Here is a 24462-nt window from a genome sequence, read left to right as displayed (position 1 = left end):
GGAACATCTTATGCAAAAAACAATATGCATAGCACAGAGCATTTGTGTGTCTGTCTGAGTGAGTATCTGGGGTGTGTCTAGGTACAAGAATCTGAAACTCACATGCCCCAGGGGCTGGACAGGTCATCCTCAAAAGAGAGGGCGCTCAGCTCAAGGTGAGGCGAACAGCAATGGGGCTGATGAATGTTCCCTCTTAGCAGTGAAGGGTGAGGGTGGGGTTGAGAGAGGGGTGGGGACGGGGAGGACTCCAGGGCTCACACCCCAAAAGGATTCAGAAACATTGCAACCTGGGACAGAGAACACTTAATAGCTTCACAGTCTTGGCTTGGAAACAGACCGATTATAAGTCAGAGTGGTTATACTCTAACTTGGACTGTTCCTAACTTCATACCCTGGACACAGACTCCCAAACAGATCAAAGATCTCACATTCTGCAGACACAATCTAAATAGATCAGAGGCCTCACACCCTAGAATAAAGGTCCCCCACAAAACTTTGGGATGGGTGGTTTTTCTATGTTATTACAAAGTAATCCCTTATTATGGATTGAATGTTTGCGCCCTGCCCCCCAAATCCACGCCTTGAAGACCTAACCCCCAATGTGGCGATACTAGGGGCCTTTGGGAGGTAATTAGGGTTAGATAAGGTCATGAGAATGAAGTCCTGGTGATGGCATTAGTGCTCTTATAAGAAGACACCAGAAAGTTTCTTCTTTTTCTCTGCCATGTGAGGACATGGCAAGAAGGTGGCCATCTGCAAGCCAGGAAGAGAGATGTCACTAGAACCCAACCATGCTGGCACTCTGATCTTGGACTTCTGGCCTCCAGAATGGTAAGAAAATAAATTTCTGTTGTTTTGGCCACCCTGTCTATAGTGCTACATTATGGTGGCCTGAGCTGGCTAAGACACACCTTAAGCTTTTACTTTCGAGGCGCTGAGTTTTATGTCAGAGTCCTTATACTTGCCCCATCTACCTCGGTCACCACCAGCAGTCCCCAGTCCGTGGCCCTCCCATTCCTGCCCCTTGATCTCCAGGCACTGAGCCAGAGGGTTGTCCAGAGGCCGGGGGCAAGGAAGCCTACCATGCTGCGCCATCTGCCCTCCAGGCTGCCAGCCAGGATGTGGAGCAGGATTTCGGAGAAGCAGGTGAACAGCGTGGCCCATGGGGGTCTGGGGCACTGGTATTGGCACCAAGGCTGGGCGTTCCCAGCCGGGCCTGGTAACCTGCTTCCCTTTCATGCAGGCTATCCCGGTGTGCTTTCATCCATTTTCCCGTCCTCTCTTCCTTCCTCTTTCAAAGACAAGCAGAGGGCAGCAGAGGGACACGGAAAGTCCCTGTTCTAACACACAGTCTGCCATCAGCACGTCTGCCAGGAGTGGGCTGCTGCTTCACTCGGCTCCTGGCTCCCTCGGGGCGGTTCCGGGGAGCCAGTTCAGCCAGGGCCATCTGGATGGGGTGGGGTGAGGCGGGGAGGGGCCAGGAAACAGCGCTGACCTTGAGGTTTGCTAGAAGAATTCCAGGGGTCCCTGGCACCCTGAAGGAGACTTTGAAGAGGACTTTGTTGAAAGATAGAAGCCTTCCCTGTGGAGGAGGCAGGAGGGAGAGAATCATATTTTGGATACTCTAGTTTATATATATTTACATATATAATATACGTATATACATATACGGTTGTTGTGAGGAATAAAGTGGATTATATTTTGTGTAGTGCTTAGAACAAGGTTTGGCACACTGTAAGCTTAAGTGATTACTATGTCTTGCCGTGGAAAGGGAAAGCTGCCTGCCATTCCAGTAAACAATGAATGTTGCCTGCCCTCAAGCCATCAGCCACTGTATGGCAGCGGTGCGCCCTGGAGGAATTTAGGACAGAGAAAAACAGGATACTGGCCCTAGATAGTTAACATGCATATCTGAGAAATGATTTCGATGAGCCCAGACTCTTGCATCTTCTCATACATAAAGCACTAAAATCATTAACTTGGAATGTCTGCTTTTTGTGATTAGCAGTAATCTTTTGGTGTTTGACTACATGGTTGTTTTGGGGGTTTTTTTCAGCAAAAACTCTTATATATCCAGGCTCCTCCCTTACCTCTTTGGGGCAGTTCCTGAGAGCTATCTGCGAGGCTGTCTCCTGGGCTACAGTCCTCAGTCCTCAGTAAGGTCCTGAGATAAAGCATAACTCGCAACTTTTAGGCTGTGCATTTTTCTTCAGTCATCTTTTTCAAAACCAGCCTCCCTAACCTCGCCTTGAAAACCTTGCATGATCTGGCCCTGCCTTCCCCTTCTCCTCCTGTCTCACTCTTGGATTCTAAGCCACATGGGCCTTCTTCCAGTTCCTTAAGAGAGCCAGCTTTGCTTACCCTTGAACTTGCAAGGATGGAGCTCTGCATCTGCAAAGCAGAATCTGGGGAGTGAATGTGAGCTAGCAGGGCATTGAATAATGGGAGGAGTAGGTTGAGCTGATTTCCAAAAACTGATCAAAGTTGGGGGATGTGGCTAGCAGTGCTTAGGGGAAATCTGTAGCTCTAAATGCCTATAGATCAGAAAAGTTGAAAATCAAGTACCTAAGATTTCATATCAGGAGTCTGGAAAAGTAACAGCAAATTGAACCTGAGAAAGTGGAAGGAAGGAAATTATAAAGATAAGAGCAGAAACTGGTAAATTGGAAAACAAACACACAACAGAGAAAATCAATAAAGTCAAAAATTGGTTCCTTGAACAGATTAATAACCTATTAGTGATTTCTGTTTTTTCCTCTTAATAAATTAAGAGAAAAAGTATAGACTACCAATATCAGGACTGAAAAGGGAGTGCTATTATGAATCCTACAGACATTAAAAGGTTAATAAGACTTTTTTAAACATATGACTTTATTTTCAATGAAGCCCAAACATCAGTCATTTTCTCATTCTACTGCTTCTGTGTTCATATGGATCCTCTATATCCATGAGGACGAACTCAGGAATTTTGCTAATGCCTCCTTCACTCATGAAAATAGAAAAGCACAGTACTTTTTTAAAGCTGGGGCTCAAGTGAAATCAATTGTTTAAAATGTAATGGTTTGAAATGGAATTGAACACAGTAGAATAGAACAGGATAAAATAGCATAGGGTGGAATGGTATAGCATGGTGGAATGGAATAGAATAGAATAGAAAGAATAGAATAGAAGTCAGATTTGTGCCAGGCACTGGGCCTAATTATTGTAGTAGATATTCATTAACTGAACAAATATTATTGAACATCTGCTAGTTGTTTGGGATTCAGTGGGGAACAAAACAGAAATCTCTGCTCTTACGAAGCTGATATTCTAATCAGGGAGACAGATATTAGCATGCGCAAAAGGCTTTGAGGCCCACACTGGTCAGAATGGCCATCATCCAAAAATCCACAAACAATAAATGACGGAGAGGATGTGGAGAAAAGGGAACCCTCCCACACTGTTGGTGGGAATGTAAATTGGTACAGCTACTATGGAGAAAAGTATGAAGGTTCCTTAAAAAACTAAAAATAGACCTACCATATGACCTAGCAATCCCACTCTTGGACATATTCCTGGAGAAAACCATAATTCAAAAAGATACATGCACCCCAATGTTCATTGCAGCACTATTTACAACAGCCAGGACACGGAAGCAACCTAAATGTCCATCAACAGATGAATGGATAAAGAAGTGTGGTACAGGTATACAATGGAATATTACTCAGCCATAAAATGGAACGAAATTGTGCCATTTGCAGAGACATGGATGGACCTAGAGACTGTTATACAGAGTGAAGTAAGTCACAAAGAGAAAAACAAATATCATATAATATTGTTTATATGTGGGGTCTAGGAAAATGGTACAGATGAACTTACCTGCAAAGCAGAAATAGAGACACAGATGTAGAGAACAAGCGTATGGATACCAAGGGGGAAAGGGAGGGTGGAATGAACTGGGAGATTGGGATTGACATATATACACTACGATGTATAAAATAGATAACTAATGGGAACCTACTGTATAGCACAGGGAACTCTATTCAGTGCTCTGTGGTGACCTAAATGGGAAGGAAATCCAAAAAAGAAGGGATATATGTGTACATATAGCTGATTAACTTTGCTGTACAGCAGGAACTAACACAACATTGTAAAGCAACTATACTCCAATAAAAATTAATTTAAAAATAAGGGCCTGGGGGCTTCCCTCGTGGCGCAGTGGTTGAGAGTCCGCCTGCCGATGCAGGGGACATGGGTTCGTGTCCCGGTCCGGGAAGATCCCACATGCCGCGGAGCGGCTGGGCCCATGAGCCATGGCCGCTGAGCCTGCGCGTCCGGAGCCTGTACTCCGCAACAGGAGAGGCCACAACAGTGAGAGGCCCGCGTACCGCAAAAAAATAAAAATAAAAATAAAATAAGGGCCTGGGACTTCCCTGGTGGCGCACTGGTTAAGAATCCGCTTGCCAATGCAGGGGACATGGGTTCGAGGCCTGGTCCGGGAAGATCCCACATGCCGCGGAGCAACTAAGCCCGTGCACCACAACTACTGAGCCTGCGCTCTAGAGCCCGCGTGCCACAACTACTGAAGCCCGCGTGCCTAGAGCCTGTGCTCTGCAACAAGAGAAGCCACCACAATGAGAAGGCCGCGCACCGCGACGAAGAGTAGCCCCCGCTCACCGCAACTAGAGAAAGCCCGCGCACAGCAACGAAGACCCAACGCAGCCAAAAATAAATAAATAAAATAAATAAATAAATAAAAAATAAGGGCCTGAGGGCTAAAGGTACAAGGATGGCCTTTATGAGGAACAGGCAAAAGGACAATGTGGCTTGGAGTTCAAGAGCAATGGATGAGGCCGTAGAGATTGGGGGTCATGGTAGAGAGTCTGGAATTTTAACAAGATGACCATGACATCATCATCATCATTGTTAACCCTTACAGCACTTCCTATGTCAGGCATTGTCCTAAGCCCCCCCCTTTTTTTGGTCACTCCCCTCACACACACACACACCCACCAGCCTGTGGGATCTTAGTTCCCCGACCAGGGATCGAACCTGGGTCCCTGGCAGTGAGAGCGCTGAATCCTAACCACTGGACCACCAGGGAATTCCCCCCAACTCGTTTTTTTAAAATTGTTCACAGCAGTCCTATAAAACACATATAAAATCATGCCCACTTTCTAGAAGGGGAAACCAAGGCACAGAGAGTAAAATGTCAGTCTGGCTCCAGAATCTGTTATTTTGACCACTATACTCTGCAACTTATAGTGCACAGGCATCTTATAATCCTGTAGCAGATGAAATGTAAATATACAAATTACTAAAGAATGCGAATCAAGAGAAAGATCTGATGGGAGGTGTGCTGAAGGCAGGAAGTGAGGGGTGGGGCGGTGTGCCCTCCCACTGGGTGTCAAAGTTGATCTGTAGGCACACATGCCCAGAAACATTTATTGCATCTGAGATGCTCCCTTCTTGTCCTGTCCTCTGTTATCGTAACTGTAGAGTGAGAAAGGAGGGGACTGGGTTAAATTGGCCAATAAAGGGCTTGTACTCATGGGGTTGGGCCTCCTCGGTGTCTTATCATTTCTTACAAAAGAGATCAATTCCAGCTCAGGGAAAACAAGGGAGAGTTTGGTTTTGGTCTCCACTCCCCTATCTTCACCTCTATCCCTCTGGAAGGAGGAAAAGAGCAAGAAAACAGTGGATAGTGGTCATGGCAGACACATGGACTCTTATGAATCTACACATGAGCAATAAGTACTGAAGATTCCTCCCAGGACTTTCCCCTTGAAACGGGGGCAGAAGGAAGTATAGTCACCGAGGAGGTGAGAGGAGGTGGGGAGAAGGAAACACAGGAAACATGGGTGTGACTAGTGGCAGTGTGGTCTCTTCTCTTTTCTCTCTTTTTTTAGTCATGGAGGGACAACAGTCAGACCCCTTCCCTGTGTCTTATCCATAAACTTGACCACATTGTGATGACAGTAAAGAGCATCAAAGACACCTCTATGTTTTATTCTAAGATCCTGGGCATGGAGGTCATGACTTTCAAGGTAATCACTTCTCCAAATGCCAAATTGCAGGTGGGGTAAAACTTGATTATACTATTTTAAAAAGTAACTTAAAACTCCAAAGCGCACACACACACACACGCGTGCGCACACACACGCGTGCGCGTGCACACACACACACACACACACGAGAATCTGTGAGAAAAATTTAAAGGATCAATGGAGGAGATTCCAAACTCTGAATAGTAAGACTTCCAGAGAGAGAATGGAGAAAAAAGGAAGGGAAGAAATTACCATAGAATAATCAAGAAAACTTTCCAGTCTTTATATGGAAAGGGTTAACTGAGTATCTGGCACACTGACACCTAGATATGTTCCTATGAAATTACAGAACATCAAAATAAAAACAAATCTCCTAGAAGCTTTCAGAGAGGTTAAAAAGAAAAGTAGTTCAACTACAAAGGAAAAGGAAATATGCAGATTTCAGATTTCCCAAGAGTCAGAGACCAGAAGACAATTGAAGAACAACTTCAAGATTCTGAGGGAAAACATTTCAACCTAGAATTCTGTGACCAAGCTATTAATCAAGGTGAGTATAGAATGAAACATTCTTAGACATAAAAAGATGCAGAAACTTTGTCTACTTGCTTTGAAAATTACTTGAGAATATGCTATATCAAAATGAGTGCTTAATCCAGGAAAAAGAAAGACATAAAAGTCAGGACACCGTGGATCCCAAGAGGAAGATCCAGAAAGATACCTAGAAAACAATCAGTCCAGTCTGGATCAGAAGGAAAGGTCTCAAGAAAAAGAGCTTCAAGGTAAAAAGGAGGTTTCCAGAGATTGACTACAATCCTTGAGAATTTGGAACTTCAAAAGTGGGAGATGCACAGACACTGAATGTGTCTTAAACTGAAGGGGCCCATGGAATGGCAAACAGGGTAAAAAATGTAAAACTAACACAGAATGCTATGCATAAAAATAGAATTATGCAATATCAGACTGGATATATACATAGCAAGACAGACAGCTCTTAAAAGATCATGCTGAATGAAAAATGAAGAAGCCAAATCAGGTCTATAGCATGGTACCATTTATAACATACACACATAAAAAAATACACTTTTTACAATAACTTATGAAAAACCAAAGGATGAACATCAAACACATTAAAATCATTGCCCAGGGTGGGGACAGGAATGAAGAATGGAGATAAAAAGATTAAACATACAAATAAAACTAGAGAAGGGTCTTGCGTGGCCCAACAATGATAGTGAGGCATATGAAGCCTCAACCCCCGTTATTTGGACACACTTGAGTGAAATTTCAGTACATCTAGGATCAAGAAAAGTCCTAAGAGCTGCAGTAGTGGAGGTGGGTGCATCATCTATAAAAAGAATGAAAAACAGATTAACATCAGACTTCTTATCAGCAATACCAGATTCAGGAAGACAACGAAGCCACATATTTAAAAGGCTGTGAGGGGACTTCCCTGGTGGTCCAGCAGTTAAGACTCTGCACTCCCAATGCAGAGGGCCTGGGTTTGATCCCTGGTCAGGGAACTAGACCTCACATGCATGCCGCAACTAAGAGCCTGCATGCCACAACTGAAAAAAAAGATCCTGCACGCTGCAGCTAAGACCTGGCACAGCCAAATAAATAAATATTTTTTAAAAAAATAAAAAAAATAGGGACTTCCCTGGTGGCGCAGTGGTTAAGAATCCATCTGCCAATGAAGGCAACATGGGTTCGATCCCTGGTCCAGGAAGATCCCACGTGCCGCGGAGCAACTAAGCCCGTGCACCACAACTACTGAGCTTGCGCTCTAGAGCCCGTGAGCCACAACTACTGAGCCCGAGTGCTGCAACTACTGAAGCCTGCGTGCTGCAACTACTGCGCGTGCCTAGAGCCTGCGCACTGCGTAGAAGAGTAGACCCCACTCACCACAACTAGAGAAAGCCCCAACACAGCAATGAAGACCCAAAATAAATAAATAAAATACATTTATTTAAAAAAGTAAAATATTAAAATTTTTTAAATAAAAAATAAAAGGCTGCAGGAAAATAACCTCAAATTCTATACTCAGCCGAACTATCATTCAAGTGAAATAAAGTCATTTTCTGATAGAATGGATGTAGTATCCATCATGGTGAGATGAAAGGGACATAAAATGATTTTTTTAAAAATGGCAGAAGTTGAGAGGCACAGGAGAGGGAGGCAGGATGAAGAGGATAGTCGGGCCAATGAGATACTATGTTCGTCCATCAAAACATAAAGACGAAAGTGGGTTATTTTAAAATTGTAAAGGAACCAAAAGAGGAGCTAAAACCGATGACAGAATTTCGTTGGGAGGGGTAGTAATGTGGATGAGCTAAATTCTCATTTATCTTAACAGGGAAAGGATAGAAAATGTCTGAAGTTGCTAAATCAAGACATAGTGGCACATCAGTTAGGGATTGTTTGGAGGCATGTGGGAGAAAATTTAACTACCAGCGGGTTAAATAAAATAGAGTTTTCTTTTTCTCTCATTCAACAATCAGTCCAGAGGTAGGCAGGAAGGGCTCGGGCAGTGGCTGGAAGGAGGAAGTGAGTGGGCAAAAAGCATCAGCTTAGTGGGGTGGGGAGGTTCCCAGATGCACTGCTCACAGCCTCTGCGGACATCTCATCGTCTCGTCTTACATGGTCACCCAGCAAGGAATGCTGGGAAATGCAGGTTTTTAAAGCTGGGTGTACAATAAACCCCACTGAAACTTGGGTTGTGTTTAAAAGAAAAGGGGAGAAATGTATATTAAGTAGACAGATTGCAGTCTCTGCCATGGGTAGTATAAACATATTATTTGGAGGTATGGAAATAATTTCCAGAAGAAACATATACACACGTTGAAAGCAGTTTGCCTCTAGGGAATGAGACAAGCGTGGGACAACGGGCTGCTGTTTTTCATCAAAAACCTTGTTCTACTTTTTATTTTTTAACCTTGTTGGGGTAGGTAGGGGGCTTTGCCTCACACTCATCTTGGAGGTTTAGTTCCAGGTTGTTTTCTCCCCCAAATAGGGAGGCCGGAAAGCATTGTGTTTGGGAGACCAGAAATTTAACCTCCATGAGGCGGGAAAGGAATTTGAACCCAAAGCCGCTCACCCAGTCCCTGGCTCCCTGGATATATGCTTGATCACAGCCTTTGAAGGAAATGGTCCAGCACCTCGCAGTGAGTCAGACTTCCATCCTCTTTTGAGAAAGCTGCTGCAGATGCAGTGAAAACAGAAGCATGACTCAAACTTCAGACATAACAGGTTTCATCACATCCAGATAAGATCTATGCACAATTGTTTATTCACTATTTTTATTGACATCATTTTTCCCTGTAAGCAAATGTATTTTTTTTAATAAACTTATTTTATTTATTTTTGGCTGTGTTGGGTCTTCGTTGCAGCGCGCGGGCTTCTCATTGTGGTGGCTTCTCTTGTTGCGGAGCACGAGCTCTAGGCATGCAGGCTTCAGTAGTTGCAGCAAGCGGGCTCAGTAGTTGTGGCTCGCGGACTCTAGAGCACAGGCTCAGTAGTTGTGGAGCACAGGCTTAGGAGGATCTTCCCAGACCAGAGATCGAACCCATGTCCCCTGCATTGGCAGGCGGATTCTCAGCCACTGCGACACCAGGGAAGCCCACAAATGTATTTTAAAAGAAAACTTTACATCACCCTTGTGAAAAAAATTATACCTAAACTCTATTTATATAAATACATTTATGTAAAAAGAAAATGTTCAACCAAGTAAATGAAAACCCATTATATCTTGGCATAAAGGGGAGGTAACTGTAAAAACAAACAGCTATAAAAGCATCACAATGCCATTAGATTATAGCCACTTCCATTGCCCCACTCTCTGGGCCTGACAAATTTAGATTTGGCAAGTAGTTAAGGACTTCGCATCCACCAGAGACTTTCTTCTTTGTATAATCAGAGGACTGAAAGAGGATTGAAGAGGGAATAATTTCTGACTCACTGTTATTTAATTTAGTGTCCTTGTAATACTTAAAATGATTTCATTTGAAGGGGTCATTTGTTCTCCTTTTGGGGAACACAGATTGAGGTATTAAATACACTTCATGCAAATTGACCTGGACTGCTTTGGAAAATATCAGTGAAAAAGTCTGGTTTGGAAGGAAAGTGGGTAAAGCATCGGGATTGAGGGTATGGACTTTGGCCCAGACTTGCCTGGGTTTGAATTCTGACTCTGCCACTTACTAGATAACACTAGGTACATTATCATCCCCATTTGACAGATGAGGAAACTGAGGTACAGAGCAGTTAGGTACTCTTCTTGAGGTCATAAAGCTAGTAAGTAGCTGGAGCAGGGTGAGGGAGGGGAGAATGGTAGGAGATGAAGTGAGAAAGATACAGGGGTCTTCTAGGCCACTGTAAAGAATGAAATTTTGGTCCCACACATGGACTGTGATGAATGACTTTTGTTCTCTCCTCCCATTTCAGGCTTGTGATGTCCCCATTGAGGAGGGTCCAGTCCCCAGAATGGGGGAAAAAGGGGGCAAAAGTATGTCCATCTACTTCCAAGACCCTGACAGAAACCTCACTGAGGTGTCCAACTACATCTCCTTGTGATGGAGGCTAGCTCTCTGCCATCTTGTCCCCTGCTATGTCGCCCTTTCCCTTCCTTCCTGCAAACCCTCGCCCAGGCCCAGAAACCTCTAAGAACTGAGGACTTAGGCACTTCACACATCCTGCTGGAAGATCTGAGGCAGGTTTGGGACCAACATGTCTGAGTGTCCTCCATCCAAGCTGCCCCAATAAATTAATAACTTTCAATTAATATGAGCTCTTCATTAATTACTGTTTCAGCTTTATGTATGGGTGTTTGTCTAGGACGTGAGGTCTCTGAGCTGTTTGGGGGTCAGTGACCAGGGTATGACATCGCTGAGGACCAAATTTAGGGCCATCGCCTTCGGATTTAAGGCCCCTGACAGATTTCTCCTTGTCAGTGAGCCCATCCTTTTTCACCCTTTTTGATTCACCTCACTCCTTCCAAGTGCTGCCTGCTGTTTCCTCCACCACATTGGCTTGACTGAACCCCAAGATCTCTGTGATTCCCATGGGGCCTTCACAGCCCAGATGATACTACCTCGTCCTGGAGCGCCTTAGCTGGTCTCATCCCTGGGGAATGTGGCACTTTCTACCTTTGGATCTGGTACATTCAGACTCATCTCAACTGAGGCTCAGCTCCTGACAGAGTAGACAGATGGGACAAGAACAAATTTCCTCTGTTTCTGTCCCCTTCCCCCACCATTTACTCAGTCAACCAACCAATAAACATACATTGAGCACCTACTGCATGCTTGGCCCTGTTCCAGGCATTGGAGACACAGTGTTGAACAGAAGAGATAAGCACATCTATGTTTGTGGAGCTGCCATTCTAGTGGGAGAGACAGAAAAGAAATAATATTAAGTAAGGAAAATATCAAGGGTGTTAGAGGATAAGTGCTTTGGAGAAAAAGAAAATATGGAAAAGTGGTGACACAGATAAAAATCACTGGGGCAGTTTCCAATGTGTAATGGGATGGTCAGGGGAAACCTCACTAAGGAGACATTTGAGCACAGACCTGAAGAGATGAGGGAGGGAGCCGCGCCAATAGCTGGAGGAAGAGCATACCAGGCAGAGAGTACAGCCAGTACAAAGGCCCTGAGGCATGAAGGGGCCATGGCTAGTATGTGTGAGGAACAGGGAGGCCGTGCAGCGGAGCAGAGTGAGTGAGGGGGAGCTGCAGGAGGTGAGGTGGGAGAAGTGGAGGCACAGATCACGTGGGGCCTCACGGGCCATGGAGAGGACTCTGGCTTTTACTCTGAATGACAGGGGAGCCGCAGGAGGGTCTTGAGCAGAGGAGGGCCATGATCTGACTTAGGATTTAACAGGCTTCCTCTGGCTGCTGTGAGGAAAATAGACTGCAGGGTTGAGGGTGGAAGCTGGGGGACCCTGAGGAGGAGGCCACTGCAGTGGTCCAGGTGAGCGATGCTGGTGCTGGCAGGGGAGGTGATAAAAAAAAAAAATGGTTAGATTCTGGAGATACTCTGAAGACGGAGACTGGATGAGTTCACCAAGAGAGAAAATGTCAACTAGAGAAGAGGCCCAGGGACATTTAGAGTTCTGAAACAAGAGGAGGAAACAGCAAATGAGGCCGGAAAAGAGGAAAGGGGAGAGAGTACAGTCCCTGAGCAAATAAGAGATGGATGAAGGAGTACATATGAGGATCTCCTGGAGGTGAGGGAGCCCCTAGTCCTGTGGACTCTGGTCTCTAAACAGTCTCCAGGTGGTAGTTCAGCCATGCCCTATGAGTAAACTCCCAGGGAGCCCCCAAAATGTTGGGAATAGAGGATGGTTAAGGATGTGAGTTTCAGCACACGAAAGGCTTTGCCAAAGGCTGTAGCAGGTTTCCTGCCTATTTTTACAAAACAGCTTGTCTTGGACCCAGATGTTATATGCCTAGAGATAGATGATTTATGGAAGGAAGGAAGGAAAGAATGGAAGGGAGGAAAGAAGGAAGGAAGGGCAGCAAATGGGTGGATAAATGAATGGGTAGGTGGATGGGTGGATGGATAGATGGTTGGGTAGGTGGATGGATGGACAGACTGGTATCCCCTGCCCCAGGAAAAAACTCTTCCACGTGTGTGTGCACAGAGAAAGACATATGAGTTTGTAAGTTACAGGTTTGCTGTAATAAGAAAAAGACTGAAAACAACCCAGATGTCCATCAGCAGATGAATGGTTAACCAAACTATAGTATATCGATTCCATGGACTATTACTTGGCAATAAAAGGGAATGAACTTATGAGGCCATCATTACTTCATACCAAAACCAAAGACATAATTAGAAAAGACAACTATAGGCCAGTATCTCTTTTGAATATAGATACAAAAATCTTCAACAAAATACTAGTAAATAGAATTCAGTAACATATAAAAGGATTATACACCATAACCAAGTAGGATTTAGACAAGAATAATCCAAATGCCATGGGCTTGGACCAAGCTCTGGAGCCCCAGAAGATGCCAGGAGGGAGGGAACAAGTCAGGGAAGGCTTCCGGGAAAAGAGGGGAAGAAAGGCCGTTGGGGCTGAGTCTCAAATGGAGGCCTGATGGAAAGGATGCTTGGCCCAAACACCCACCCCCACCCCTGCCCCCACCCTCGTCGGTCTCCCCCAAAGCCTGGCCTGGCCCTGCCGATTCCCTTATCTGCCCACTCCCAGCTGCCTCCCTGCTGGCTGAACTGCCGCCACAGGCTTCTGGGCCTATGCCCCCTCCACAGGGATGGGGGAGGGAATGGGGTGAGGCCTGGCCTCAGAGCCACAGGGTTTTGGCCCTTGATGGAGGCAGAGCCCTGAGGCCCCCACTCCCCACCCTTTACTTCCCTTCCTGAGCCCTTTCTCTGCTCCAGTTATGAAGAAATGGACTGTAGGTCCAGCAGCCAAACCCTTGTCTGAGACATGCCTCCAGCCTGCCCTTCCCAAGGGGGGGCAGCTTTCCCTACCTCATCCCAACATTGCAACCGCTATTTCTAGTAATAGTAACAATGAGGAGAGTTACCACTACAGAGCTCACCATTTATGGCGTGCAGGCAGGCCCTGTGTTGAGTGGCCTTTCAACAACATTTGAGGTGGATTCTATGATTATACCCATTTTCCAGGCAAAGAAACTAAGGCTCAGAGGGTGGCCTCCCCAGGAATCATGCAGCAAATCAGTCAGAGCTGAGACAAGAACCCAGGGCCTTAGACGAACATCATTTCTCTGCACCTACTCCCAGTCTAGAAGATGGGGGCAATTATATGCACTTATACCACAAGGACCTGGTGAGAATAGGATAAAATTATGCATGAAGAACATTTAGCACAGTGCCTGGGGTGGCAGGGCAAAATAATGCTGCTGTTGTTATTATATTAATGCTAGGAAAAGTATTAGTATCAGAATTATTATTATTATTACCATTAGCGTTGTTGATAGAATTAAAATGAATATTAGTTCTAGAATTAGTATTAATATTCATAAAGTACTTGTGTTAGATTACAGTTAGTATTATTATTACTGTCACTATGAAAACTAGCATTAGTGCTCATATCAATATTAGAATAGTAGTAATTAGAATTAGTACTGGTATTGGTGTCAGCATATTATTAGCATTAGTACTAGAATTAGTAGTAGTGCTGATAAAAAAGGGCCAAATACTATCCTTCGTATACAGTAGGTACTCAATGAATAAATAAGAATACTTAATATTTATTGAGATTTCAGAATCAAATGAGTTAAAATCACTTAATGGATTAAATCTCATTTAGTCACCCTAATCACCCTATGGAGTAGCTGCTATTATTACCCCATCCCTTCAGATGAGGAACTGAGGTCCAGAGGGGACAGTAACTCACCCAAGGCCACACGCCAGTCGGTGATAAGGGCAGCCTATAAATGAGGGTGGACTGGCTCCAGAGTGGATGTCCTGAAACCATCACCACTTGAGTCAGAGGAGTCTTTGTCCTTGTTCTTACTGACGAGGGCTTGGCACAGAGTGGGGCACGGAGCAGGAGCTCAATAAATGGCCTTGCTCTCTTTCCTCCTCAAATCTCCCATTTTGCATATGAGGACACTGAGGCCCAGAGAGGTAAGATGAGGATGGTAAACTCCCTCTGGGGTGGGCCAGTGACTGAGCAGACCCTACTGACCCAGGGCTCCATCCTTGCCCTCCACCCTTGGTGGGTCTCAGTCTCCTCATCTACAGAATGGGTGGTCAGGGGAGCTCCCTGTCCCATGGAGTCCCAGGGCCATTGACTGGTTAGTCTTACCCACTACAGGGACCCAAGTTGGACACCTACTGCATACATGTGTGTTCAATGATTTTACATGGGGAAAGTGCCCAGAACAGGCCAGGCACAGGTCTGTGTCAGCAATGAGACACTGGTCCTTGTCACCGTTGTTACTATTTGGGGGAGGTAGGACAGGGCAACAAGGTGGGGACTGAGGCGCAGGGGCCCAGTGACTCTCTGGAGGTCCCTCTCAGCAAGTTGAGGGCAGAGCCACAGGCCACATGGGTCCACATCAATCCACACCCCCTCCCACCCCACCCTGGCACCACCTGCCCAGGGCATACCCCAGGCTGCTACCTGGGGTCTCATGGACTTCCTCTCAGACTCTCTGTTTCTGAATCTCTGTCTCTGTCCCCCTCTCTACATCATCTTTTTCTCCCTTCTCAGTTTCTCCACCTGTATCCTTGGCCTCTGTCACTTTCAGGCTTTATCTTTCCCCTTCTGTCCATCTCTACCTGCCTCCTGCTCTCTTTGCCCCTCTTTCTATCTGTCCGTAACTGTCTCCGGCTCTCTCTGTGCATCTCTCACCCCTCTGTCTCTCATTCCTTTCTGTGCCCTCTGTCTCCTCCCAGCTCTAGGTCTCTTTCTCTCTGTTTATCTGCATCTCCCCATTCCCATCTCTCTGTCTCTCTGCCTCTCTCCCTTCTCTATCCCTTCAATCCTCCTTCCCTTCCCCCACCCTATCCTACTCAAGGGCCCACAGAGGAACCAGCCCCAAGTCCCACCTGTTTCCCGCCTCCAACGCCGCATGGCGGGCAAGAAGTTGAGGCCGCTGTCCCTGGGTGTCCCCCACCGAGCCCCGCCCCCCATCCCAAGACAGCCTGTTACCACCGCGGAGCCAACAGCCACACTGGCCTCCATCTGATAAGACTTATCTGCTGCCCCAGGGCAGGCCGGAGCTGGCGTAAGCCCCAAGTGGGGCGCTGAGTGAATGTGCCTCTGCCTCCCGCCAGTCCTGGCATGGTCCCCAGGGTGGGCCTGGGTCCTGAAGATGTCCCACGGACATCTTGATTCAAATTCCCACCAAACCTCTTTGAGCCTCATTCTTGTCACCTGCAAAATGGGTACAGTCACATACCTCCTCTCCCTTTGGCCAGGAAGACACATACATAAGGGCCCAGCCCACACTTGGCTAAGCACACAGTAGGGGCTTTACAAACACTCACTGAAAAGCCCAGAGAGGTCATGAAACCACATCTGCTACTTTCATTTTATCTTGGCTTCAGCCCATTTTGTTTGGCTGGACACTGAAATCCACAGAAGCCCAAGTCAAACAGGGTCCAAGAATCCATGAGGTGGGCAGGTGGGGTGGAGGAAGGCCCCCACTGCCCAAGAGGTGCCCCACCAGGAGGGGGGCCCGCCCCCTCCCCTGGCCCGCCCCACCCACTGGGGCACCAGCCACTCCCTGGGGAGGAGGGAGGAGGGAGAGGGGAGGGAGGGAGGGAAGGAGGAAGGGAGCCTCAAAGGCCAAGGCCAGCCAGGACACCCCCTGGGATCACACTGAGCTCGCCACATCCCCAAAGCAGCTGAACCCTCCGCACCAACCAGCCCAGGTCAGTCTCAGCCCTTCAAGAGCCCCCAGCAAGGCAAAGCCTGGGCCTGCTGCCCCTTACTTCAAGGCTATTCCCCCAGCTTGCTCTAGGCTCCCCAACCCACCACTGGTCCCCAAAGTGTCTACCACCCCTGAATCCCCTGACAGCTCCTCCAGACCACCTCTGTCTTTCCAATCCCCATCTCTACCCCAAATCTACTCCCCAAACCCCACCTCTCTCTGCCCTGCCTCCCATCCACTCCTTCCAAGATATCTATGCTCCCCCGATCCCTTAACTCTGCCCACCATACCCCACCTCTGCCCCCTGAAACATGCTTTCATCCTGCCAAATCCTACCTCTGCCCCAAATCTGACTTTCACTCGCCCAAACTTGCCTCTGTCTCTGAATTCTCCACAAAGGCTCACTCTTGTCCCCCCATACCTATTTCTGCTCCCCAAGCCCTTGTCTACTCCACAACATCCTTGTCTCTGCCCCCAATCCTCTCTCTGACCCCCCAAACCTGTCTCTGGCCTGCCAAACCCTAGCTCCACACTCTTACCCCCATCTCCACCTCTCAAACCCCATATTTGTTCCCTGTGACTTCTCTCTGATCCCCTAAAACCATCTCTGCCCCAACCCTTTGTCACTCCAAACACCAAGTCTACCCCCCCAAAATCTGTTCTGTCACATGAATCCTCATGTCTGCCTTCCCTAAACCCCATCTTAGCCCCCAAATATTTTTGTGTCCCCCCCAGGTGTCCTCTCTGGCCCCAACTCTTTCTGTACTCCAATTTTACCTCTGTTCTCAAACCCCTCCTGTGCTCCCATAAGCCATCTCTAATCATCAGACACATTTCTGCCTGCCTGTCCAAATTCCACCTCCGCTCCCCTCAGACTTGGACCCTCAGACTTTTCCACGACTCTTGGAATCCACCCAGACCCCTAAACTACACCTCCAGCTTCTCAACTTTCTCCCTCTCAAACTTTGGCTCTGATCCCCAACCCTGTCTCTGCTTTCCCAACTTATTTCTGATCCCCAAATGGGACCTTTCAAGCAGACCCTTCTCTGCTCCTCAAACCCATATCTGCTTACCCCAAACTCCACAGCTGTTCTCCAAACCTCTGACTCCTCACCCCCATACCTAATCCTCAAACTCCACCTCAAACTATCCCAAGAGTTATCTGCCCCCATATCCCAGCTCTGCTCCCTTCAGTCCCGAGGGACCCTCCCTTGAGGGCTGGGATAGGGACGTTACCTGGGGTGAGGGGCTGGGCGGAAGGAGAGTTGAGGGTGCCGGCCTGCTGCCTGCTGCCCGTTGGGGCAGCACTTACTCTAGTGGGGCAGCTGATAAGGAGCTTTCATATCCCCCAGCCTCGAGATAAACTTTATCTCTGTCTGGAGAGTGATAACTGGGGGTGGCGGGGCTGGGCCCCTGCCATGGGAGGGGTGGGCAGTCCTGGACCCACCAAGGTACAAGGTGCAGGGACGGGGGGCAGTGGGGCTGGAGGGAGATTGGGGGTGGTGGTGAGGTGAGAATGAGGGTATAAAGGAAGAGTGGTGATAGAGACAAAAAGAGCAAGAGACAAACAGAGACAGAGAGAAGGGAGGAAAGAACAAAGAGAGATGGAGAGAGAGAAAAGAAGCAAAAGACAGAGACATGAAGAGAAACAAGAAAAACAGAGACTCAAAGAAAGAGTAAGAGAGACAGAGAGACAAGAAAGAGGGGGAGACCCAGGAACAGAAAAGGAGAGCGAGACAGGAACTTAGAGAGAGATACAGATAGAATCATGGCGAGACAGAGAGGAAAGAGATGGATGAGGAGATGAGGAGGCAAGACACTCTCCCTAGGGAGAGACAGCAGGTGCCCTGGACCCTAGAGGAGGTTGGTGGTGGGCACACTGACAGATCCATCTCTAGCCCAGCACAACCCCTAACCCCGGGCCCAACTCTTAGCCTGTCTATACAATGGGTCACATAAGCGGGGGAAGATGGTCTTCTCTATATTTGTCACTCCACCCTACAGACAGGGAGACCAAGGCCTTCAGATTCACTGGGCAAGTCAGGGGCAGGGGTAGGTTTCTTGCCTCTTCATCTGGGGCTGTGTGCAGGAGGGTGTGTTCATGGGTACGTGAGTAGTCAGATAGACATGGAAATAAGGCCAGAGGACCCAGAGAGAGAGACTAAGGAAGAGACAAACAAGCAGAAAGAAACAGAGTGGGAGAGATGTACAGACACTCAGAGAGATGAATGGAGAGGGAAAAAGAGAAACAGAAAAAGATACAGAGAGCAAAGAAAGAGATAGAGAAACAAAGAGATAAAAAGAGATAAAGAAGGAGAGAGACAAGCAGACAGAGACATGGGAGGACAGAGAAAGGGAGGAGGAAAAACATTAAACATTTATAAAAGCACAGAAAGAGAGAGCAAGATGTATCATGGTAGCATAGAAAAATGGGAGGGAAATACAGAGAGCCAGACTTGAGAAGAAACAGGGTCAGGAAAAAAGAGACACAGGGAGACAGAGATACACACAGGGAAGGACAGAGGCAAACGGGCAGAGAGACCAAGCTGCCTTCTCCTAAGTCTTAGCTCGAGCCCTGTCACCACCTCCTATCCGGCAGATAGGGAAACTGAGGCCTGAGGATGGTGGGGACTGAAGGAACTTGAAAGCAGAACTATGGCAGACCTCCCCAGGGGACAGGGTATGGGTAGAGGGAACACCTCCCACCTGTCCCCCTCCTCAGAGGAAGCCAGTGGCCTTGGGGTGATTTCAAAAGTTGGGCGGGGATGGCAGAGATAAGCAGTGGGGGTACTGACCCCCCCATGGAGCAGGGAGGAACTGAGGGGCCCTCCGTCTGCAGACCCAACGGAGGTGGGGGAGGGGAGAGTCAAGCCGGAAACCATGGGGTTTCTGAGAAAGTCAGAAGGCAAGATGCAACAGATAGGGATGAAGTTGGGGAGCACAGGAGGGTGAACCCCAAGGTCCAGGGGGGTGACCAAGGAGTTCAAGGGACTCTGGCTCCACACCCCAGCCCACCCCACCTCGATTCTTTTAGAGGCGGAGGGGAGAAAGTGTGGGGGCAGAGGGAGAAGAGGAAGCGGAGGAGGAGGAGGAGGAGGAGGAGGAGGAGGAGGAGAGGAGAAAATGAGGAGAGGGAGAAAGAGATGAGCAGAAGGGGAGGGAGAGGAGAAGGATGAAGACAAAAGACGGGAGGTGAGGGAAAGGGAGGAGGAGGAGAAGGAGAGAGGAGTGGAGCAGATATAGAAAGGGGAAGGGGGGAGGTGGCTGAGCAAAGGGGAGGTGGAGGAGGAAGAGATGGAGGGAGAGAAGGGGGACCAGGGAGAAGAGGAGGAGGGGGAGAGGAAGAAGGGAAGAAGAGAGAAGAGGGAGGGAGGCAGGAGTAGAAAGAGAAGGAAGAAGGGGAAGAGGAGGAGAAAGAAGGGCAACTGAGAGGAGGGAGGAGGAAGAGACGGGGGAGGGAGGAGGGCAAGGAGAAGAAAGGGAAGAGGAGGAAGAGGAGGGTACGGAAGAGGGAGAGGAGGAGAGGAAAGATAAATGAGGAAGAAGGGGAAAGAAGCAGGATGGGGAGTGAGAGGATGGAGTGGAAGATAAGGGAGAGATGAGGGAGGGGAGAGAGGAAGAGGAGGGGGAGAGGGGGCAAGAGGAGGGTACTAGGGAGATGGAAAGGGGGGATAAGAGGATTGAGGGGATGGAGTGGGAAGAGGGAGAAAGGAGGGAAGAAGGGGTGGAGAGGGGAGAGGAGGGCTTCTGTGTCTGAGGACCCCTCCTGTTCTCACAGGTCAAACCCCAGAGGCCCCATGGAGTTCCCTGGCCTTGGGGCCCTGGGGACCTCCGAGCCCCTGCCCCAGTTTATGGACCCTGCCTTGGTGTCCTCACCACCAGAATCGGGGGTCTTCTTCCCCTCTGGGCCTGAGGGCTTGGATACAGCAGCCTCCTCCACCGCCCCCAGCACCGCCACGGCTGCAGCTGCTGCACTGGCCTACTACAGGGATGCTGAGGCCTACAGACACTCCCCAGGTAACTTCTTTGGGTAGCTGTCTTGGCACTGGCTCTGTGTTATTGGGGTTGCCATGGAGACCCTTAGCTAAGGCAGAATCCTACTAAGAAGTCATCCTGAAAATGGCCGGAAGCCTTTACGTGGCTGTGCTGACCCCTAGTTAAGTCCAGACCTGGGAATGCCAATGCTCCCCAGCCTGCCATCTTGGGATAGCCATACTGGGAAGCAATGTTGGAAGTAGGTGGTGGCCCGAGTTGCCAACTGATCTATGGGCTCCAAATCCCGACAAGTCATCCTCAAAGCCCACTTGGAAATGGCTGGAGGTTATTTCAGTTGCCAGAGTGACCAGTGGGGCTCAGGACCCAGGAGTCACCCAATGGCCAGTAGCTATTCTGGTCACCTGTAGAAAGGCTGGAAACTTGGCCACCATGTTGGGGCTCTTGGGCATCATTAGACCCTGAAAGCAAGATGACTTTAGACTGATTGCTCTTCTTCTTTCCTCCTCCTTTTCCATACCCCCCAATAGTCTTTCAGGTGTACCCACTGCTCAACTGTATGGAAGGCATCCCAGGGAGCTCACCATATGCTGGCTGGGCCTATGGCAAGACCGGGCTCTACCCTGCCTCGACTGCATGCCCCACCCGCGAGGACTCCCCTCCCCAGGCCCCAGAAGATCTGGATGGGAAAGGCGGCGGCAGTTTCCTGGAGACATTAAAGACAGAGCGGCTGAGTCCAGACCTCTTGACACTGGGGCCTGCACTGCCTTCATCAATTCCGGTCCCCAGCAGTGCCTATGGGGGCCCTGACTTTTCCAGTACCTTCTTTTCTCCCACTGGGAGCCCCCTCAATCCAGCAGCCTATTCCTCCCCCAAGCTTCGTGGAACTCTGCCCCTAACCCCCTGTGGTGAGGTTCTCTAAAAGGGACTGGGAGGTGGAGGTTGGTGGGGGGGGTGGTCTAGGGCGAAGCCGGACTGAGCCTGGCTCCCTCTTCCCCTCTGTCCACCCCACCAGAGGCCAGAGAGTGTGTGAACTGCGGAGCAACGGCCACCCCACTGTGGCGGCGGGACAGGACGGGTCATTACCTGTGCAACGCCTGTGGCCTCTATCACAAGATGAACGGGCAGAACAGGCCCCTCATCCGGCCCAAGAAGCGCCTGGTAAGACCCAGGCCTGCCTCCACCGCTGTGCTCACCCTGTGCAGGGATTCTACAAGAACCCACATCCCCCACCCCTTCCCCATCCACAAAGGAAGCCAGCTTTGTATGGGACCGCCTGTCCTCAACCTATCCTCACAGTCTGCAAGCAGGAACCCCATCCTCTCCCTGCACTGCAGTTTTCATCCTCGGCTTCACACTGGGATCACCTTGGGGCACTTCGAAACCACTAGGGCCTGGGGCCCTCCCCACATGTATTGGTTTAATTGGTCTGGGATGCCGTCTGGGCATCAGGACTGTTTCTAACTCCCCAAGTGATTCCAGTGGATGGCCAGAGTTGGGTACTACTGGTGTATTCCCCCATATAATACCCAAAACCCCTATCCTGGCCAGGAAGTCCTGTCCTCACCCACACAGAACCCCCAGCCCTCGCCCTGTCAGAAACCCTGCCTTAACCTGACCCTCACCTCTTTTAGTCCTCCACCCACCAGCGTGCTCATCCTCACATTCTCTCTCCCCCAGATTGTCAGCAAACGGGCAGGTACCCAGTGCACCAACTGCCAGACAACCACCACCACACTGTGGCGGAGAAACGCCAGTGGCGACCCTGTGTGCAATGCCTGCGGCCTCTACTACAAGCTACACCAGGTGCCCCGGGGCCCCTCGGAGCCTCCCTCCTCTCCTCCCGCTTCCCTTCCTTCTGCTCCTCCCTTCTCCCTTCCCCTCTCCGTTTGTTATTCTCCTCCCTCTTCCTCCATCCCCCCTCCACCTTCCCCACCCCTCTCTCCTCCACTGCTTCATCTCTTTTCTTCCTCCTGCTCCCTCCTCCCTCCTCCTCCCTTGGCCATCAGCTAACTTCCACTCCCCCGTCCTAGACCAGGGGCAGCTCCCATTAGCTTGAAAGGCTTTGCCAAGTTCAGGGCCTCACAACCTCGGGAGTCCTGAGGACAATACCTGTGCCACACCAGGGGCGCACTCCCTAGTCCTTGAACCAATTCCCTATTCTTAAGAAGTGGGGTGGAGAGAGCATCCCTGGAGGAGACATAGAGGCAAGATGTGGAGTTGGGAAACACCCAGGGCCTCCCTCTTGGCAGGTGAACCGACCACTGACCATGCGGAAGGATGGTATCCAGACTCGAAACCGCAAGGCATCTGGAAAAGGAAAAAAGAAACGGGGATCGAGTCTAGGAGGTACAGGAGCAGCTGAAGGGCCAGCTGGCAGCTTCATGGTGGTGGCTGGGGGCAGCAGTAGTGGGAATTGTGGGGAGGTGGCCTCAGGCTTGACATTGGGCCCACCTGGCACTGCCCACCTCTACCAAGGCCTGGGCCCCGTGGTGCTGTCAGGGCCTGTTAGCCACCTCATGCCTTTCCCAGGGCCCCTGTTGGGCTCACCCACAGGCTCCTTCCCCACAGGCCCCATGCCTCCCACCACCACCACCACTGTGGTGGCCCCACTCAGCTCATGAGGGCACAGAGCATGGCCTCAGGGCAGGGGTTGGTGTCCCTCCCCTCTTGTAGCCAGATGTCTGTCCAACCCAACCCTCTGGGCCCCAGACAAGCCTTGGCGTGGACATTCAAAGCTTTTGTAAAATAAAACCACCAGAGTCCTGAAACTGAATGTGTGAGTCTGTGTGGGACTAAATAAAGAACAGTGGTGGGGGGTTGTGTATCAGTGTCCGTGATTCTTTGATGACAGTGTGTGGCTGCCGTGTATGACCATGTGAGATGGCACGCAACACTTCACGATTGTAACAGAATATGTGACACCGCGTGTGACGGTGTCCAGGTTGTATGAGACAGCACATGCAGCCACACATCGTGGTGAGAGCTGGTGTGCAGTGGGCAGTAGGGATGAGGCTGTATGAGACGATGTGCGTGACTCCAGATGCCTGCAAGAGGCCAGGCACGGGTGACTGTGTGAGCAGACGTGGAGGTGTGCCCGTGACAGCGTGTGCTGAGGAAACACATGGGGTTGTGCACCACTTGGGGTGACCTCTGAGACAGCACGACAGCATATGCACTGGGCACAGAAGTGGATCCATACACATTTTGGAAAGTTGAACAAGAACTACTGTGTGACAGTGTGTGAAGCATAACAGTGTGACCGTGAGGGTCTGCGTGTCAGGATGTCTCTGTGGGTCTGGTGATGACAGTATTTCTGTGCAAGTCTGTGTGTGTGTGTGAGCGTATTGTGTGGTGTGGGCCATGTCAGTGTCTCTAAGTGGCTGACAATGGGAGCAGCCCTGTGTACACATATTTATGGAAGTGTTAACATGTATAGTTTCAGTCGGTGTAAGCTAGGGACCCTCTTCCAAGGGACATTAGACATGCTGAGGACAGGAAAGGGAGGAAGGGGTGGGGCAGGAATGGTAGCTGTCAAGAAGGTCAGAAGGCCAGTATGGGACCATGAGGTTGTCCATGGGCCTTCCTGTCACTCATCTCTTATCTCTTTCAGCCCAGCTCAGCCTGCAGCCCTGTGGGAAATGGTAGAGAACGAGAGGGATAGATTAGGAGGACAAAATAGCCTCTGGGGGTGATATTTAGACCCTGGAGGTCGGGGAGCTCCCCACAGTACCATCTCCCTCCCCAACGCACCTACTCACCTGGGTAAACTGCTCCCCCCACAGTGGCATCTGTACTTCCATTTAACAAACGCTTCCACAGAAAGTCGCCCAGTCAGGTGACATCCTAAGCCAGACAGGTTAAGTGGCTCACCCGAGGCCACACAGCTGATGGCACAGGGTTAGCCAGGCTCCATGGCTCAGGCTTCCCAACGGCTCCTAACAGCAAGCAGCGCCTTTAACTGAGTGCTCACTGTGGGTCGGCAATGGCTGAGAGGCTTCAGTTGCTTTAGTTCATGAATACCTGAAAAAAAGAAAAGACTAAGGAAAGCACACTCATGCTCCTTTTACTAATGAAAA

The 24462-nt window shown here is 49.2% G+C and overlaps 2 protein-coding genes and 1 long non-coding RNA gene across 4 annotated transcripts; 2 read left to right on the top strand and 1 right to left on the bottom strand.

The window, feature by feature from the left end:
* The first annotated feature begins 1083 nt into the window (after nt 1–1083).
* Nucleotides 1084–10653, top strand: GLOD5 (glyoxalase domain containing 5). Its single transcript, XM_022563827.3, is given in 5 exon segments — nt 1084–1146; nt 5889–6026; nt 9037–9155; nt 9157–9187; nt 10467–10653. Coding segments are annotated over 5 exon segments (480 nt in total). The 3' UTR covers nt 10596–10653.
* Nucleotides 9290–19452, bottom strand: LOC111169527 (uncharacterized). Its single transcript, XR_002643231.3, has 3 exons — nt 17627–19452; nt 11307–11403; nt 9290–9624 (listed from the first exon to the last, which is right to left on the bottom strand). It is a non-coding gene; the product is annotated as an uncharacterized LOC111169527 (long non-coding RNA).
* GATA1 (GATA binding protein 1) lies at nt 16303–23184 on the top strand. 2 transcript variants are annotated; one of them, XM_022563824.3, is made up of 6 exons: nt 16303–16391; nt 20169–20407; nt 20914–21291; nt 21399–21544; nt 22064–22189; nt 22636–23184. In XM_022563824.3, the coding sequence occupies exons 2-6, from the start codon at nt 20188–20190 to the stop codon at nt 23005–23007; spliced, it is 1242 nt and encodes a 413-aa protein (XP_022419532.1). In that variant the 5' UTR covers nt 16303–16391; nt 20169–20187; the 3' UTR covers nt 23008–23184. The 2 variants fall into 2 exon arrangements, with proteins under 2 accessions (XP_022419532.1, XP_022419531.1); XM_022563823.3 differs by lacking the exon at nt 16303–16391 and adding an exon at nt 19533–19582.
* Nucleotides 23185–24462: the final 1278 nt, after the last annotated feature.

This window comes from Delphinapterus leucas, chromosome X (genome assembly GCF_059928025.1).
Source record: "Delphinapterus leucas isolate spDelLeu-1000000601 "Yukka" chromosome X, BTC_Dleu_Yukka2, whole genome shotgun sequence".
Taxonomy (NCBI): Eukaryota; Metazoa; Chordata; class Mammalia; order Artiodactyla; family Monodontidae; genus Delphinapterus; species Delphinapterus leucas.
The sequence above is the reverse complement of the archived record's forward strand: the minus strand, read 5'-3'. Positions and strand labels throughout refer to the sequence as shown.